Genomic DNA, 18,049 nt, shown 5'->3' with positions numbered 1-18,049 from the left:
ATGGTATCTCGCATCGTACACGTGCTGAATCTCTGATGGGCTGAAAGGGTCGCCGTTGGACAGCGATGGCGGTCGTAGAAACTGAGAAAGGAATGACAAGTGAGATAGAGAGGGGATGGTAAAGAGGATGAGGTAAAAGACAAGTAAACCCCCTCTGAAAGGGAGGAAAAGGAGGGGGAGAGAAGCACACGGAGGAGAGAGCTGCTCCCTCTCTCGCTGGGTTTATTGATCGCAGGGTGCGGAACGGACCGAGCTACCCTTCGTGCAACCGTACGCCATGCTTGATGGTATTTGCTCCAACGAGATAGTTTGCTCGTTTGCCCACAGCTTTTCTTCATTCCTCCTCTTTCCTCGCTTATCCAAAGTTATGCTGGATTATAAATCAAATTTAAAAGAAGGGAAATGCTTGCTGACAACAACAAATTCAATAGTTAACAGATATTCTAGTTAAGATTTGTAATACGGCGTGATTGAACAAAGACGATGACGATGACGATGACAATAACGATACGATCACGTTTTAGCTACGATGATGTCACTGTCCTCAGGACGATACGATCCGTCATCTTGAAAGAAACGTGTTAGCCAGCGAAGCAAGACAAACATGCTGACGGTAAAAAGCGTGGCTTTGTCATGCTGTAAATCATAGTCGTCCCAGTCTCTCTCTCTCTTTCTCTCTTTTTCTCTAATGATCCTATCTTTTTCATAGAGAAAAGAATAAAGAAAGTGAGCCCGAGAAAATCTGGAATAAGAGACGGGACAGAAAAGAAGACAAAATAAAAAAGATCGTTGAAGGGGAGTCGCTCTTGGTGGTAACCAAGGCAACGCGCACAGCGTAGCAGTAAGTTTAAGCTCGTGGCAAACAAATTTTGAACAAATGATTTTAAAATGTTCCAATATATTTCCCCCAGTGGAAAAATATAAAGATCATTTCAAAAATTCATGTAAAAAAATAAGAAAAAGACGGTCATGGAAGATAAACGTCACTCGTTTTGAATTCTTTGAATACTCAAATAAGGACGGTGCCGCTGAGATTCTGGCTTTTTTTAGCGATAAACCGCAGCTGAACCAGTTAAGTCCAAGTAAAGGCTGTAGTACGATTGTCACAATTCGATGATTTTCGGACGGTGATCACTCGCGAATGGTACATCCACGATAGATGATCACGTGCACGCGCACACACCCACAGGAAAGAAGGATGAGATTATCCTTGAAGGATACTCTCACGCTCTCTTTCTTTCTTTCTTTTTTTTTTTTTCTATCTTTCAATCCTTTTTTCTCTTTTTTTTTTCCCCAATCGAAGTGGCGGAAATATATCGAAGCACGATCATGATAAAAAAAAAATTACTTGAAGATATTTATGTCTCGAATCTTCTCGAATAATCACGTCATTAACGAGAAAACTTACGTACGTACCGAAAACGACAGCAGGGCTTACAGATGCGCGTCGATCGTAAACGAACGTAACGAAGACCACGTAGTTCCTTCGACCGTAGACGACCGAAGAATGTAAGCTGGTGAACGGCGTCACTCTCCTCGACGGTGCTGCTACCATCACTTCAGTTCTGCACGCCTTGGTGGGGACGAAGGGGAGGCACTGAACTCTCACGACTGGATGCTGGAGAATGAGGGGAAAAGCGCCCGTTTGCTTCCTCGAGCATGCAGGAAACAGTCAATGCTCCTCCAAATGTATATATTCCTATATAATAACATATATCCTATATTACAGACACAAATATTGATAATGTAGATATATCAAAATATATGATACGTTGCATAACATTTGGGACGTATTAACAACTTATTCTCCATCTGATAACATTACTTGATTAATATTAATTATTTGTATACTGTTTCGTAAAAAAAGAGTGCATATAGTTTTATACAAAATTATTTGAAAATGTTTATATATAATTTATGTATATATGTATATGTACAATTAAATATAAAATAATTTAGCTATACACTTATGCAAATATATGTACATAAAAACGTTTACGTAGAAACGAAATATGTATAAGATTTGATAAACAAAATTACTTAATCGAACTTTGTAATGCACTTACGATTAGTTTATTTTCATTTCTTATCTAAATAAATTTTACATTAGCTATTCAATGTTGATTGTTTATATGGATAATGTAGACATGAATTAACTGCTGAATAAAACACGAACTATTTTATGACTTACATATGTTTTTCCCAAGAATACGTTACATAGCAGGTTTATGCAAATATAATTTTCAACGTATTCATTATCTAAAATAAAAACTATAGTTTCAATCAGTAAAATAATAATATTTTAGATTGATGGAATAACAATGTTTTCGAAATTTTGGAACATAAATTCAATTAGGTAGATAAATATTTTACTATAAAATTAAAGATTAGTAAATACTTTTCAATAAATTAAATATAATTCTTAAAATAAATGATTATCATCGAAATTAAATTTGCCGAGAAACTTATTGATAAAAAATAAAATATTTTTCAATATCTTCGGGATTGTATTTGAAAATTTTAGCAGGATAAAAATCGATATTTAATTTCAAATGTTTTAGATATGATAAAAAGTTTGCCATGATTGAAATATATCACAACAAAAAAATACAAACGTTTGCTATGATTTCTAAACTATTATTACGAATATTTAAATAGTCAACGATAATAATCATCTTTTATATTTCCTCTATTTTCTATATTATATTTAGAGCAAAAATAGTAAAAACAAAAGGGCAGAAATATACAAAATAACTTATAAAAATATGAACAACAAAATATATGAAAATGCGCGCGAAAAGTTTATTTAAAACTTAGAAGATAAAAATGTTCTCAGCAAACTTCGTTTTGTTGAGAGCGCCATCTTCTGAGCCCATTGATTGGTGGATATTAATTGTAATAATATGATGCATTTCATTTAAAAAATTCTTTTTATAATATTGTATATTATATAAATACTACCGGGTTATTGTGCCTCAAATTATAAAAAATAAAGCAATTGATATATAAATAAATAAATATCTTTTATTTCGTTTTTCCTCCTTCAGAGGTGCTATCTTCGTTTTATCAAAGAATTGGTGAAAGTTCATTTTTCAATGGTCGCCACCTTAACGATACTCCGATTGGTTTGTTTGAATGTTGGGGGTATTTAAATATGGACGTCAAATATAGTTTTTCCGTTATAGTATGTTGTATTTTCATTTTTTATTTCTCTTTATTTATATAAATAACGGATTGTTCATTAGGAAAATAATTTATTATATTTACAAATTATTCATACCTTTGAAAGGGCTAAAACAAATAAGTTTAATAAAAGAAAACATTTTCTTTGTCCATTGAACGATTACTATTGTAAACTAAAAATACATAAGTCCGTAGGATTCTATCTTTTTTATATTATTTTTTTATAAATGCTTATTATGGAGAAATATCAATATATGAGAGCATTTATATCAGCTGCCTTAGAATATGCAAAGCATCCAAGTGAAACGACTATATCTGCTATACAAAGAAATCTTGGGGTAAAATTATGACAATTATTATTTACATAAGTCCGTTTAATTTTCTGTATTTCCTATAGATTAACTTATTTCTATATATTAAACATCTAATTAAAAGACATTTAAATGTATTTCTTAAGGTCATAAGTGTGTCATTGGATCTGTGCATTTTTGATCCTACAACTTCAATAGCTGCTGAATTTTATGTCAGCTTGCACGAACTTATGAATTCTTTAGGATCTAGAACAACATTAATTTGGAGTACTGTAGATGTTCTACAGAATGCTTGTCGAAATACAAATGCCAGACAAGCTCTTATTCATACTTATAAATTTGCTCCCATATTAGCACGATTATTGGAGGTAAATGCTAGAAATATACACACAAAATATATGACGACCTTTCTAATTTTAACTATCTTCTTAGGCTAACTTGACAAGTGAGAAGAGAATACGTGTTTTGAAACTTCTACAAGAATTAACTTATGGTGTCAAAATTTCTTGGCAAGAGGCACATTTACCATATTTAATATCCATTTTAACTCAATGGGTAATGCAAGTGAAAGAAGAAGAAATTATTGCCCTTTCTTTAGGTGTACTTGTAAATCTTTGTTACAAAAATCTTGCAGCAGTTTATACATTAATGCGCACCATTGATACCAAAACATTCATACGAACGTTATTAAAAATTCATAGCAATAATGTTAGTACAAGCGTTCCATGTTGTAAACTTTTGATTATACTTGAAGATACTAATACAAATATATCAGAAAAACATATATTGGATTTTGCTGCTGTTACATTTACAAGTTTAATAAGTGCTCTTAAAAAAAAAGATGTATTATTGTTAAGACATATTATTGATTTCTTTGAGGATGTTGGACAAAATGAGCATTCGCGAACTATACTACTTACATATGCAAAGTAAGTACTACAAATAAGATATTCTAATGAATTTTGTCTTTTTTTATTAATTTTGTTAATTTGTTTTTAGTTATAGTAAAGATGTAGAACATTTATTGGCTACTTTAGAATGTGATTCTGATCCAGACTGTGTAGCACTCTTAATGGAATTTTTACTATCATTAGTAAAATTAAAAGTAACTGCTTTGATTCCATTATACCCAGTATGTGTGAAGTCAGCTATGACATGGGTACCTGTAGAACAAGTAAGTATCTTTCTTCTATTTATTTCTTTTTCTATCCGCCTATATTTATTTCTTTTCCTTTTCATTTGTAGGTATGTTCTAAGGCATTAGCACTCATTAGGATAATTGTGATTGAATCACGCCGTACAAAGATTTGTACAGAAGTTCTTACCGAACTAGATCCATCTGTTCTTATGCTTATAACTAGCACAGAGGATGATGAAATGCAGGGAAAAAATGAACTTCAAAATACTGACACACAAGGCAGACTTGCTGAATTAATGCAATTATTTCAAGAAATGGTGAAAATTTCAGGACTTCGATCAAAGGTGTTGAAGACATTTAGTGAACAAGCAATGCGTAAACTGTTAAAACCAATATTGGAATACGAAGAAACTACAAATCAGGATTGGCCTGGAAATCTTATTCAAGTACAGTAACATTGCAAGTTTCCAGCATAATTAAAATTCAATCTCATTTGAAGTTTGCCAAAAATTGCTTATTTAAAGTATAAATAACTCTTGTTTAAATTCTTGTAGAATTCTACAACAAATCTTTATATACATGCCTTAGTTTTAACAGCAGATTTGGCAGCTAATAATTCCAATTGGTTAACATTATATTCTGAATTACTTCGGAAAAAACAAATACAAATGATAATGGCATTGGCATTATTCACGGGTGATGGAGAAATTAAACACAAAGTTTTACAATTAACATCATCTGTAGGTTTTCCACAGGAATGGTAAGTTAAATCCAAACATATATATATATATATATAATAACATATGTACGCATATACATGCACATACATTTAAATATATGTTTTTTTCTTATAATCAGTGTTGCTGCAGTAGCACAATGTATGAGACAATTAGAACCTTTAGTTTTGGTACAAAGCAATGCTAATACTGTAACTGGACTGGGAATCAAACCTAACATTAATTACAATGGAAATGATATGGCTCCATTATTTTCATTTAGTCAAGAGGAACGTCTTAACGCTTTTATAAGTAGACTTGAAACAGCTATTGAGTCTAATCAGATAGGTGATATTACAACTTCAGCTGTAATGGAACTGTACGAATACAAAGTAATATTTGCATTCTTTCCTGTATCATAAAATATAATAAACAGATCTACATTTATATCTCTGTTTTAGAGCTCAGCCTGCCAATATTACACTACAGTTTTTCTTAATCTGATTATGCTTACTATATATTATAATATATAGATATTCTATTTATTTACTTTAATAATAACTCTAAAGCAGTGATATGAATGTCTATTAGAGGAAAAAAAATAATATATAATCATATAATTATAACTTATAAAAGTTAGCAGCTATGAGACACGCAGAAAGAGCCATGCAGTCTAGCTTAGAAGCTGCAAATAATCATGCCACTAGTTTGCAACATCGACTGGCTCAAGTAATAGCAGAATCTAGTCGTTTACATCAAATGTTATTCGACACTCAGCAATGTTTAGAGGGTATAAAAGCCGAGAAAGTAACATTAGCAATAAAATTTAATGAAGTCGAAAGTCAAATGAAGAAAACACTTTCTATTAAAACACAAGTAAATTCAAATCTTCTAGAAATTTAAATAATACAATTGTATGAGTTGTGTATATGTATAAAGGAAAGAAAATAATTATATAAACACGTATGATAATTTTTTATAGGAAATTGATGGATTAAAAAGAATCATAACAGAAAAATCTGCAAATATCGATCAATTGAATAAAACATTATTAGAACGTGTAAAAGAAGCAGAAATTTGTATGAACAAAATTGATACATTAAGTAAAAAAGTAGTAGAATTGGAGACTGCATGTTCAGTTGCAGAAACAAATGCTACAGAGATGACTAATAAAAATCATGAGTTAGGCAAACTTTTATATAAAATGCAAGATTCCATTAATAAAAAAGAACAAGTATGTAAACTTTTCATAAATCATATTCAATCGTTCATCAAATTATATTAATAAATAATTTATTTCTTACAGACTATAGAATTAAAAAACAGTGAAATAGAAGCTAATCAGAAAGATATATCGGCACTAAAACAAGAAGTTCAACAATTAACCAACTTGACTAAGTCTTACGAACAAACTTTAGCCGAAAAAGAGCAAAATATAAAGAGAATGACTGCAGAATTAACAGACCTAAGTCGAATGAGAGATATGATTTTCGAACTTACAGCCAAAAAAAAGGATGATTTGAATGCAACCTAATAGAACAATAAAATAAAATAATTTTATACTTCTGACCAAAAATAGTATTGTTACAAATTTCTTTCTTCTCTTTTTTTTGGCTCTTCTATATTTATCGAATGTAACATTACTATTTTTATTAAGGATTTACGTGTAAAATACGATTTTCATATTTTATTATAGTATTTGCAATATACTGTGCATTTAATAATGTTTCTTACATTTATGAAAACTGAACAAAAATATAAAACTAATATAGTTTGTAAGGTACATATCTATCCTTAAAAAAAAGATTAAGAATATTAAGGAAAAATATTTGTAAATAATCATTATTACTAATACACTTTATTATAATCATGTTAAATAATCATCGATAATACAATATTAAATTCTTTTGGTAACAGAATATATCTTTTTTTTCATTTGAAAGATCAATTATGTTTTAAAAATGGAAAAAAAGAAGAATAAAAGGATGCACTTGGACTAATTAAAAAATTGAATATATTTGAATTTTTTTTCTCTCTCCACGTAATTTTATTTGAAATATTAAATAGAAAAAATTTGGCTTCAAAGTTCTTACAAATAAAAAGTATGGACCTTATAACGACAAAAAAATCTTTACAAATAACAAATAAGAACTTACAACAATATAGAAATATGTAAATTTCTGTAAAAAATAAAGCAGCTCAGATAGCAGTTAAATACAATATTATTCCCAATTTTTGTTGGAAAAGACAAAGAATAATAAAAAAGACTATATTATACATAAATATTCAGTATGTTTTGTTAGGCGAAATATAATAGGTTCTAAAGAGAGAGTTAAATTTTGATATAATATCTAATAGTTCATAAAATTTAAATGTGATAAATTTAATATTTGTATTTTTTATCAATCTGACTGTCGAATGCGACGCATTAGAAATTAAATAAGCAACAATTTTCTAAATGTTGTTCTAAATATTTTCGATAAAATCCGTGCATTAATAAATTTCCCTCTCCTTTTTCATCTTTCTTCCGCTCCCTCTCGCTCTCTTTCTCACTCTCATTATTTCGCAATAAGTGTATTTTTATAGATCAATTTATTATTTTCTATATGATAATATAAGTTTCACATCTATCGCGCGTGGAGGTCACGCACATTCTTTTTTTTATCTCTTAAAAAATCCCAGATATTGTTAAAGATATGTTTTTAATTAGACATAAGAAATATCGGAATATTACCAATCATTTATTACGAATATTGTTTCAATAATTTTACAATACGATCATTCTCTCAGTACTGTTTTTAAATCTTTCGCAAAAGCGAAATCTAAGTGAGAGAAATATTTGCTTGGTACTGCTTCAAAGATCACTACATTTGGTAGCTTTTTGTAAAGTTTAAGCAAATACTACGAAAAAATAAATCAAGATTAATTATTATTGACAAAAGAAAAGAATTCGTTATATTCTAATCGTAAAATAAAAATTATAATAACCTCTTTATGTACAAATGTATCATTTTTTCCATATAGCAAGGGCTACTGGGGTTGTTATTTTAGTTAAATTGTATTCTTGTGGTTCTTTTTCTACTAAGGAGGGATCTCCTAAGGGGTGATCATCTCTTAAGGGGTCTGCGATAGATAAAAACTCTTAAATTTCGGTATTAATTTCAAAGAAACACCAGGTGAACTTTCGAAGTTTTAACTTTATCACCCATTTTATATTTTTTCGCCGCTTTATGTTTCCGATTATAGTTTTATTCCGACATAATGCAAGATTTCTGTTAAAGGAGTTGTCTTCAACCACGAAGATTTGTCTACCTAAAGTGTCGACGTGTAACATTCACGCTCTTTAAAATAATTTTGCTAAAAATTTATTTCGAATTTTGAATTTTTTTAGAATATACCCATTTTTTGAATGATCTAGGTGGTCAGATCCCTTAAAGATATACTATTAATATATAAACAATAAGTCTTATACTCAACTGAATTTTTTACCTCGTGTCTATTAGTATTATGCCATATAATACTGACACGTAACGCGATTACATAATTTCATAGATGAACAAAATATATTAATACGTTTTTACTCCACAAGAATGACAATAAAAAAGGTAAATAATATTTTCCAATAATTTATACTGAATTACATGCACTTGTTTTTATTACTCTTTTTTTCTACAGATTCCATGACTTTTACTACACGTTCTCAACACAGCTCATAATTTTTAAAAGAAGTAGTCTTTTAAAAATGACTAGTAAAAATAATTAGTTTCTTTAACAAGTCAAAACCATTTACTTATAGTCATTATAATATCTTATTTATTACAACCATACGGCCGTTCTTATACATACTTATTTGAATTTTCGGAACGCAGTGGGTACAAATGCGATACGCTCGACGCTCACATTTCAACTGATAATGTGCATAAGCATTTATACATAACAAATAGTTGAAAAGATTCTACGGAGCCCATTAAACATATTCCTATGGTTAAAAGTCTCTGAAAAAAAAATTTTTTTTTGGACTTTTGTCCACGTTTTCGAGATTTTAGATCACTGTACAACGCTTCGTGTTCTTATCTCAAATACGCATACAAAATTATACTCATAGACTTTCAATTTATCGTTCGTAACATATTAAAAACGAAGGAATATTGTAAATTTAGGTATCACCAGGGGATCGAAAGTATTGATTTATTAATATTAAAATCAATTATATCGCTTTTATAGATTTTATTATATTTAAATAAATCATTAAAAGTCTTTCATTAATTGTAATACTCGATCATATACTAATGATTTCATATCTTTCGCTATAATAAAATCAAAGTGAGAGAAACATTCGTACGGAACAGCTTCGCAGGTGACAAGATTAGGTAATTTTTTGCTTAATACTGTAGCATCCTATAACAAAAATGTTAAATAAATGAATATGTTTGAAAATATAATAAAATTAAACTTACTTGTTCATTTGTTAAAGCGTCGTTAAGTCCGTAGATTAATGCAACTGGTGCAACTATTTTCTTTACGTTATAAATTGGAGGTTTTGGTGTTTTATAATTAATAACATTACCTTCGTATCCATAATCATAAGCTTCGAAATTACCTTATAATAAAATCGATTAAAAAAATGAAAATTTTACATTTAATTAAAAATTCAAATAAGTAATAATATCTCATAATAACAATATTTATATATATATAAGAAAAAACAATTTTACCTGTTAAATAATTTTGATAGTAATGGTACAAACTTTGAGTCGATGTGCCAGCAGGTAAATAATTCAAGAAGTATGACATCGTTGACTGTAAACAAGATTTTCTATGAACTTTATGTCATCTTTAAATATATATGTAAATTTAATATATGATCTCTCATATTTAGTTATAAATATATTATTATTACTATTATTATATATATAAATACATAAAAAAAATAAATATAGTACTTATAAGTATAGTTATTGCTTTTTTACACGCTATTTTTATTCTATATAATAAATAGATATAAATTTTACGCGCATACTATTATTAGCTTACTTTATTCATTTGTGCAGTATCACGTCCCGAAATACTATACAATAACCATGTACATATTGGCAGGAAAATTGAATTGTTGTTACAAAAATATTTACCTAGTGATTTTGATAATTTTGATTGTGGCAAGAGGTCATAAATACCCTCTTTCTCTAACATGACCTGTAAAAGATTTTTTATTTATGCAAATAATCCACATACGTACGCATATATAAATATATTTTATTTCTACTTTATGTATATACATATTATATATATGCGAACAATTAATATTTACCTTTAATTGTGGAGTTATTTTTACCAAATACTCTAATAATGGTGGAAATTTGTGTTTAAAATAAGAAACAGGTCCTAAACTTATAACTAATCTCATTTTAACATTGTAACTCGGCTTCATAGATAACATAACGTAGGAAGCCGATGTACCCATAGAATGCCCTATGTAAAATAATTTCCTTGATTTTGTATAATTAAGAGCATAGTCGATGCTCTGAGGAACATCGTGTAAGCCAATATCGTGGTAACTGTTGAACAGAAATCATTTGTCCATATATAAATAACATGAAATAAAATTAATTAATATTATATTATGTTTGAAATTAATTTTATATATCTTATACATAATATCTATATTAATATGTATGTGTAACCATTAAATTGTATAATGTAATTAATTCATGAAAAATTTAACAACACGAAATAATTAGGCGTTTTAGGAAAAGCATATAGAAAAAATGTTATTATACACTTAAAAGAGTTGTTTTATGAAATAACTAATTGTAAAATATGAATTCACGAGAGGCGAGTAATTAAACTATGAGATTGAAATTTAATCCACTTTTAAACTTTGCTTTTTCTTTTTACAACGATATTCGTAGTCATCTGTTTTTATATTTTTCCGTACTTTGAACAAAAAATGTTATATTAGATATGCTGTTTCTATCGGAATTCTTATATTACCTAATTAAAATATGTAGTTTAATGGTTTAACTGATTACTTCACAGTTTTAACAGTAACATTTGTATATAATGAAAAAACTCGCGTTAAAATACGTCATCGATAATGTGTTTTCAACACTATACGGAACTTATTGTAGACGAAATTATACCGATAAACGTTATATTCTTAAATACTTTGCAACATCATTGAAAATAAAAAGTTTCTTATCCGAAATGGTTAAAATTTCTTTAGAGTTATTTAAAATGTTTATCCGAACATTATCGACTATTTTATCTTCATATTATTTATACCTGAATTTCCAAAAATTTGGGTCATCCGTTGTCATATTAACATGAGATCTGCAATAGGTATTTCCTCGAAAATTTCCAAGCCAAACGTCATATCCTTCATCAGCAAGTAGAAAAGCTAAAAACGCGTATATAATTATTATTATTATTTTTTTTTTTATGATATATATTACCTTTTTTTTACTGATATTTAGAAAAATTTCGACATGTACTCGACAATACTTATTGCTAACATATTTCCCCTCTAAATTTTTGTATTTTCTTATTAATTTCGCATAAATTATATAAATATATTATTATTTGTTGCATCCTACATATTCTAGAAATTTTGGAGAATAGGTCCATATTTTTTGTTTATAAAAAATTAATTAATAAACAACAATTTCACGAAGTTTTATTTCAAATTGATCAGTATATGAATACTTTCTACACCTACTCTGTATATAAAACGGATTAGTTTAGTCTTACAATTATTTAACACTTTCGTTATTAACAACCCATATAAAGATTGTACCATGCGATGATATGTATGTACAAGTGATTTTAAGTGAAACGATACTCGCGCCAAAGTATGTCTTAACGAAAGGCTTAATCTATTAGAACACATATCGATCGGTGAAGTGTAAAATTGTCGATAATTGTATATGAAACATATGGTCTACGTTATCGGTACTTTTAACAATAAGATGGACTTTCAGATAAGATATAGACTTAAGAAGATTTTTAAATGTAAGATAAGAGTTTTTGTTTTATTAAATGTAATTATCAGTGACTTCCACTTTCTTTTCCTCCGAGAGTTTTAATTATATATTAAAGTATATTGCAAAGTTATATTTATATTATTATATAATATACAAGGTGTCCCAAAAGTCACTTTATCGAAAAAAAGAAGAAAGAAATATCAATATTAGTTTATTATTAAAATAACAATATTTTATTTTTATATTTCAAGATAAGAATCTTTATAAATCTGTGCCCGTCTAAGTACTTGTCAAAATAGAAATCTTGTTAAAAGAGATTCTGTATATTATAATTATTAATTAATTTATTGACGTACTTTATAATAGAAAATATACTTAAGATCTTATGTGATTTACTTACGAAGACTTCGTTCAGGTTCCAAGAAAACCCATGAATCAGATGATGCAAGCTGCCCGTGTAATATAAAAACAACCGTTTTTTTTGTACTATTGTCTGATATAGGACTATAAGGTATCCTATGTATTGTAAGAATGTATCCATCATCTGTAGTAACTTTGTGCTCTTCGGCTGGATATCCGTGACGTTCAACTAACCCAATCTAAATATATATATGTATGTAAAAAATCTTTCTTTTACCCAAAATAACTAGGCTTTTTTAGAAAGTATATATATAAATAGAATGTTATTAAACGTTAAAACTAATAGGTTTAAAAAATAACTAGTTACAATTAGTTAAAGTATGTAATTCTGCCTTTTTTCACACTTCACTGGTCAGTTTAATAATTGCAGAGTTAGCTCATCATTTCACGAATCAATTAACGAATTTCACACAAAGTTAACGCTAATTATATATATTTATATATTTATTTTGAATGTAGCAAGAAATATGTTAATAGAAATTTATTACAAAACAATATTATCAATATTTATGTATGTGTATATATAATCATTGACAATGAATAAAATACAAATTATTTTTTTTGTAATTAATTCATAACTTTAAGTACCACAAGAAATAAGATACAGGTTCATTACAATAAAACTGCTCTTGTATTTATGAATTTAATCGTATTACATCGCACGCAAGAATCATCAATATACTCTGATGTATTAAAGTATTGGAATATATAAATATATTACTATATTTTATTGTAAAAAAAAGAAATTAATATTAAACTTACGAAATCTAAGACAGTATCATCACCGTAAAGTTCCGATTCCCTTCTAACCTTCTTTAATTCATTTCCATCCGAAGACAAAATATATTTTAGCAAAGAAAAAGATGAAGTTTTTCCGGAGCAATAATCGAATACTAATAGCATCGTTAAAATGATTAATTTCATTGTTTTCTTTAATTATATATAAAATAGATAGAGTATGAATCTCCGGTAGTATCTTCCGACGCATAACTTAATCTTCTGTACAATGAAAACACGATCGATCCAGCTTTATGTAGTCGTCTTTCGTATAATTAAATGCTAATTACTATTACATTTTTTTTCCTCCTTCAAACCTATTAATTTATGCATAAACTTCCATTTGAAAAATAACATTGAATATAAACATAACATAAAAAGGAATAAATACATTAGATGCAACGTGTATATGTATGTTGATTGAGTTATTAAAAAAATGTATTGTATTTTACCTTATTATGAACTCTTACACGTATTAAATTAAATATACATTCATTTTATTTATTTAAATATTTATTTTATATATTATTTATTTTTTCACTATTAGGAAAAAATATATAGCAAGTAATAAAATTCACAGTCTCAAATTCTTATCTCCGAACACTCGATTCTCAACTCTTTTTTATTTCTTTCTTTCTTTTTTTTACTCTGATGCTTCACTCTTATTCACACTTTGACAATCTTATTCTGACTATGATATAATATATGTATCTATAAACAAATTAATCTCGTATCCACACAACCAAATAACGCTAGAACCTTCCTTCAATTGTCAATCACCTGATTTCACATACATGCATGCACACGTCTTCTACTAGACTAAAATTACTTGTCAATCGTATTATTTCATAAGTACTCACACACATGACTAACACGCTCTAAGCCTTTAATTCTTCTCATACATTCTCACATTCCTACATTAATATATTTGTTTATTAATATATTTCCGAACATTATCAACATCATAAAATCGCATTAATGGTAAGCAATCTACGTGGCGCGTATAAATAATGATCAAAGTGTGTATTAAATAATAAGCAGTAAATTTAATTGGAAAAAAACTATTGGATAGATTAAAACATCGCTAGACAGGAGAATAATATTAAAATAGATCTTATAATTATAGCGAAATGAGATACGAAAGTTGCGAAATACGAAATGGAAGGGTCTTGCGCAGAGACGAGAACATTGGCGGGGTTTGATATTTGCTGCAATGAACTTTCAAGTTCCTAGGTCAGTTAATAATAATAATAATTTGTTTCATTTATTATTTATTGTATTTATATGTACCTGTACATTAATATATATATAAAGAATGTATCTAGCAACTGAATCGGACAATTCCGTAAAAAAATTTTGTTCCTTTTATGGATGAAAAACAATTGTAGAAAACAATTTTGCATTTTATAATAACATTTAGTGAAGAAGTTCGAATTTTGGCAGGAGTAAATAAAAATAACTGAAGAAGAAATAAAAGAAATAGTTCAACAATTTTATTCGTTTTTATTATTATAAGAATAAATAAACATCTGTTGTCTTATATTTTTTTCTAATTTCTTACAACTTTTTGGCCAATTTTTTATTCTTTCAATTATAAACAATTAAATTGTTTGTAATTTACTTAATTATGTATCGATTCTAACTTTCTTATCTATTGTTTCGGAATATATTCCTAACGCTTAATATACTTCCAAGATATTCATAACGAGTTCCTGTTGTAATAAACTTTTTATTATATGCTATTCGAAATTAATAACACCTGCCATTCTTGTTGTCCCTCAGAATTTTTAAATGTTCGCGTAACAATACATCATTAGAGATCGTTTAGAAACTTCCAGTTAGATTATTATATACAAACAAAATCTTGATAAACGCTTATCAATATTAATCGCTTTCGTTAAATGTCTATGTTTTGGGGAATAACAGATAATTAAATATATTTCATTTAACCTGTATAATATTCCGAAGTTTCATCAAAAACATTTTTCAAAAATAAGTTGTATGTATCCTCTTGTAATTTTATTGCCGCCTGAAATAATGAATGCACATATATAATGTATATATAAATGTATATTAGTATTTATTTATAATTAAATTAAAAATTCTTAATAAATTAAATTAAATAGATTAAATTCTATATAGTTTATAACTAAATTTAACTTCATAATTCATTAATACTATAAATATATTATATAATACATATTTTATATATTTATAATACATTATATATATACATCAAATCGACAACCACTTTTTTATTCAGGTGAAAATTTCGATTCAGGTGAAAATTTTATATGTTATTAAAACCGACAAAAGATAATCTTTTTTTAATTTTTACAACTACTCTTTTTTGAAATATGAATTTTTTTAGATATTTGTGAGGTTTTTTGTTTAAAATGCTTATAACTTGTCGAAAAATTCAACGAATAGGTCGTTTTTTCTTACTGTATGTTTTTATATGCTCTTTACAAACAAATTTTTGAAAAAATTCAAGTAATCACCCTCCTTTTTTTTTAATTAAAGACAAAAAATGTTTTTTTTTTATATGTATGCCACTTCCGATTTTTCTAAAAAAATTCGTAAAAAATTTTAAATTAATTTAAAGATTTTTAAAGTTAGCCGAGCGTGACAGAAAAGAAAGGAAGCTTAGAATAGAGGTGAGAGAATAGAAGTGAGGAGATATAAATGAATTAGTGTGTCAAGGAATGTGAATACGATAAGTAAAACTATAGACTTACTAGAGTAAAAAATTATGTAAAAGAGGAATGGAAACGTAAACACACTTTATAACACTTTCAAGACGTAACAAAAACAGTACATATGAAGATAAAAAACATAATAATCAAGTTGTGATTAAGAAATAAAAAAAAAATCTTTGACTCGATGCAGTGATTGCTTAGAATAAATTACGATCCTATGCTATTAACTATTGCATTGTCAGCATCTTGTATCAAGTGCTGACAAAGAACTGGTATATAAGAATATTAGTAAAACTTTGTATTTTTTTACCTTGAAAATGATTATGTTGTATTTACTCCTGGTGTGTAATATATTATTCTAAACAGCCTCTCTAATTATGTAAATTTAAAAAATGTCGGGTTTTACCATATTATACCAGTAATTATTTATCTTAAGTCTAACATTGTATAATATCGTTTCATAAAAAATTTAATTAATTATACAAATTCGATAAAAAATATTAGAAATTTCATTTAAAAAACTGAAGGTGACCATAATATCTCGATAAAAAAAGTAAGATAATAAAAAAGAAATTATAGTATTAGTACAGAGTAGAGTATCTAACAGATTAGAGAAAAATTTTGTCGTACAACGAATAACTTAGGAATTATTTGAAATTGTTATATTAGGATACCACCCGGTATATATATGGCAGAATGACAAAAATGGTAGAAATAATATGTGTGTGTGTGTGTACCTTTAAAAAATTTTTTTCCATCTTATCTGATTCATAAGTTTTGCAGAGTTCTTCATACTCAGATAATTTGTCATCCATATCTACATCGAATTTATTAATTAAACTCAATAACTGAGCTTCGGTTTTAATTCTACGGAAATCAAATGTTACAAATATTTAAATTAATAAATAATATTATATTGTGTACTGAAAGAATAAATATAAATATCGTTAATTTTTTATTAAATATATATTCAATGATACATAATATAATTATTCTTAATAGAGATTTAAAAAAATGGATAAAAATAACCTTCTGCTATTAATATCCGATATAGTTTTGAAATTTCTAGTTTGAATAGTTTCTAACTCTTTCTTGATATGATCTAATTGATCATGTAATTTATCTCGTTTCAATTCCCAACTTTTGTAAAGCAAATATTGTTTCTTTTCGTTATTATTACTAAACAAAGAAATCATTTTTTTATTAAAATAATTATTTAATTTTGAAGTACAAAAATCGTTTTGATATTTTCATAATTTTACCCAATACTTTTTATATCTTCTAAACACAATCGATTTAATCTATCGATAATCATTGTATCGTTTTTGTATTGTGTCATTGTACTTTCCATAGTCTTTTCTTTGTCCTCTCTTTGCGCTTCTAAATTTGCAATAAGTTCTAATAACATAGAAAAATATTTTTCCATCAGAAAACATAGTGATACAAAAAAAAGAAATACGTTGTAATATATAAATTACTATTGATTTCTTTGAGAGCATTTTTATGACGCAACCAAACACTCCTATAATGCAGATTTTTTGCCATTTCTTCATTCGGCATTAATTGCATTATTGATATAGCATAATCCATAAAATAATAAATATAATATTTAAATAATGACGATTGCGTTGAAATGTTTATTTCATATGAAGGAACAGCTGTACGAATACTTGAATAACTATACAATATCTAATTAAAAATCATCTTTTTATTTTATAAAAATAAAAATTTTCATTAATGAAATAAAAAATACCTTGAGCATTTTGAAAACCATATCATCAGTAATATCTCTATCTTCGTTTAATCCACTTGTCGAAGATTCGTA

The 18,049-nt window shown here is 27.3% G+C and overlaps 4 protein-coding genes across 50 annotated transcripts in view; 1 reads left to right on the top strand and 3 right to left on the bottom strand.

The window, feature by feature from the left end:
* LOC106784137 (Down syndrome cell adhesion molecule-like protein Dscam2) overlaps positions 1 to 1,557 on the bottom strand; it is a 66,785-nt gene extending 65,228 nt beyond the window's left edge. For all 47 annotated transcript variants that reach the window (XM_014743347.1, XM_014743348.1, XM_014743315.1 and 44 more), the window contains exon 1: positions 1,409 to 1,557. In XM_014743347.1, the coding sequence (XP_014598833.1) occupies positions 1,409 to 1,555 (147 nt within the window). In that variant the 5' untranslated portion in view covers positions 1,556 to 1,557. The remainder of the gene's footprint in view (positions 1 to 1,408) is intronic.
* A 1,715-nt stretch (positions 1,558 to 3,272) lies between these two features.
* LOC106784201 lies at positions 3,273 to 7,009 on the top strand. Its single transcript, XM_014743497.1, has 10 exons — positions 3,273 to 3,521; positions 3,641 to 3,862; positions 3,927 to 4,423; positions 4,494 to 4,668; positions 4,740 to 5,078; positions 5,187 to 5,392; positions 5,491 to 5,740; positions 5,985 to 6,224; positions 6,331 to 6,582; positions 6,655 to 7,009. The coding sequence occupies exons 1-10, from the start codon at positions 3,411 to 3,413 to the stop codon at positions 6,880 to 6,882; spliced, it is 2,520 nt and encodes an 839-aa protein (XP_014598983.1). The 5' UTR covers positions 3,273 to 3,410; the 3' UTR covers positions 6,883 to 7,009.
* Positions 7,010 to 9,560: 2,551 nt separating this feature from the next.
* On the bottom strand, positions 9,561 to 13,759 carry LOC106784128 (lipase 3-like). Its single transcript, XM_014743287.1, has 8 exons — positions 13,511 to 13,759; positions 12,729 to 12,927; positions 11,631 to 11,745; positions 10,657 to 10,903; positions 10,383 to 10,541; positions 10,064 to 10,148; positions 9,806 to 9,948; positions 9,561 to 9,746 (listed from the first exon to the last, which is right to left on the bottom strand). The coding sequence occupies exons 1-8, from the start codon at positions 13,670 to 13,672 to the stop codon at positions 9,597 to 9,599; spliced, it is 1,260 nt and encodes a 419-aa protein (XP_014598773.1). The 5' UTR covers positions 13,673 to 13,759; the 3' UTR covers positions 9,561 to 9,596.
* Positions 13,760 to 15,470: 1,711 nt separating this feature from the next.
* On the bottom strand, positions 15,471 to 17,793 carry LOC106784123. Its single transcript, XM_014743281.1, has 5 exons — positions 17,703 to 17,793; positions 17,487 to 17,622; positions 17,254 to 17,364; positions 16,962 to 17,091; positions 15,471 to 15,554 (listed from the first exon to the last, which is right to left on the bottom strand). The coding sequence occupies exons 1-5, from the start codon at positions 17,791 to 17,793 to the stop codon at positions 15,471 to 15,473; spliced, it is 552 nt and encodes a 183-aa protein (XP_014598767.1).
* Positions 17,794 to 18,049: the final 256 nt, after the last annotated feature.

The sequence above is a fragment of the Polistes canadensis genome, unplaced genomic scaffold, assembly GCF_001313835.1.
Source record: "Polistes canadensis isolate GaletaPanama2010 unplaced genomic scaffold, ASM131383v1 scaffold_31, whole genome shotgun sequence".
In the NCBI taxonomy this organism is placed as follows: Eukaryota; Metazoa; Arthropoda; class Insecta; order Hymenoptera; family Vespidae; genus Polistes; species Polistes canadensis.
Note: the sequence above shows the minus strand (reverse complement) of the source record. Positions and strands in the feature narration are given on the sequence as shown.

Coding starts and splice junctions, on each gene's coding strand:
- LOC106784201 (XM_014743497.1), top strand. CDS start 3,411: ATGCTTATTATGGAGAAATATCAATATATGAGAGCATTTATATCAGCT. Junction 3,863..3,926: donor TATTAGCACGATTATTGGAG/GTAAATGCTAGA, acceptor CTATCTTCTTAG/GCTAACTTGACAAGTGAGAA. Junction 4,669..4,739: donor CATGGGTACCTGTAGAACAA/GTAAGTATCTTT, acceptor TTTCATTTGTAG/GTATGTTCTAAGGCATTAGC.
- LOC106784123 (XM_014743281.1), bottom strand. CDS start 17,793: ATGCAATTAATGCCGAATGAAGAAATGGCAAAAAATCTGCATTATAGG. Junction 17,092..17,253: donor TCGGATATTAATAGCAGAAG/GTTATTTTTATC, acceptor TGATTTCCGTAG/AATTAAAACCGAAGCTCAGT. Junction 15,555..16,961: donor TGGAAAAAAATTTTTTAAAG/GTACACACACAC, acceptor TCATTATTTCAG/GCGGCAATAAAATTACAAGA.
- LOC106784128 (XM_014743287.1), bottom strand. CDS start 13,672: ATGAAATTAATCATTTTAACGATGCTATTAGTATTCGATTATTGCTCC. Junction 10,904..11,630: donor CCAAATTTTTGGAAATTCAG/GTATAAATAATA, acceptor TCTGTTCAACAG/TTACCACGATATTGGCTTAC. Junction 10,149..10,382: donor ATACTGCACAAATGAATAAA/GTAAGCTAATAA, acceptor TCTTGTTTACAG/TCAACGATGTCATACTTCTT.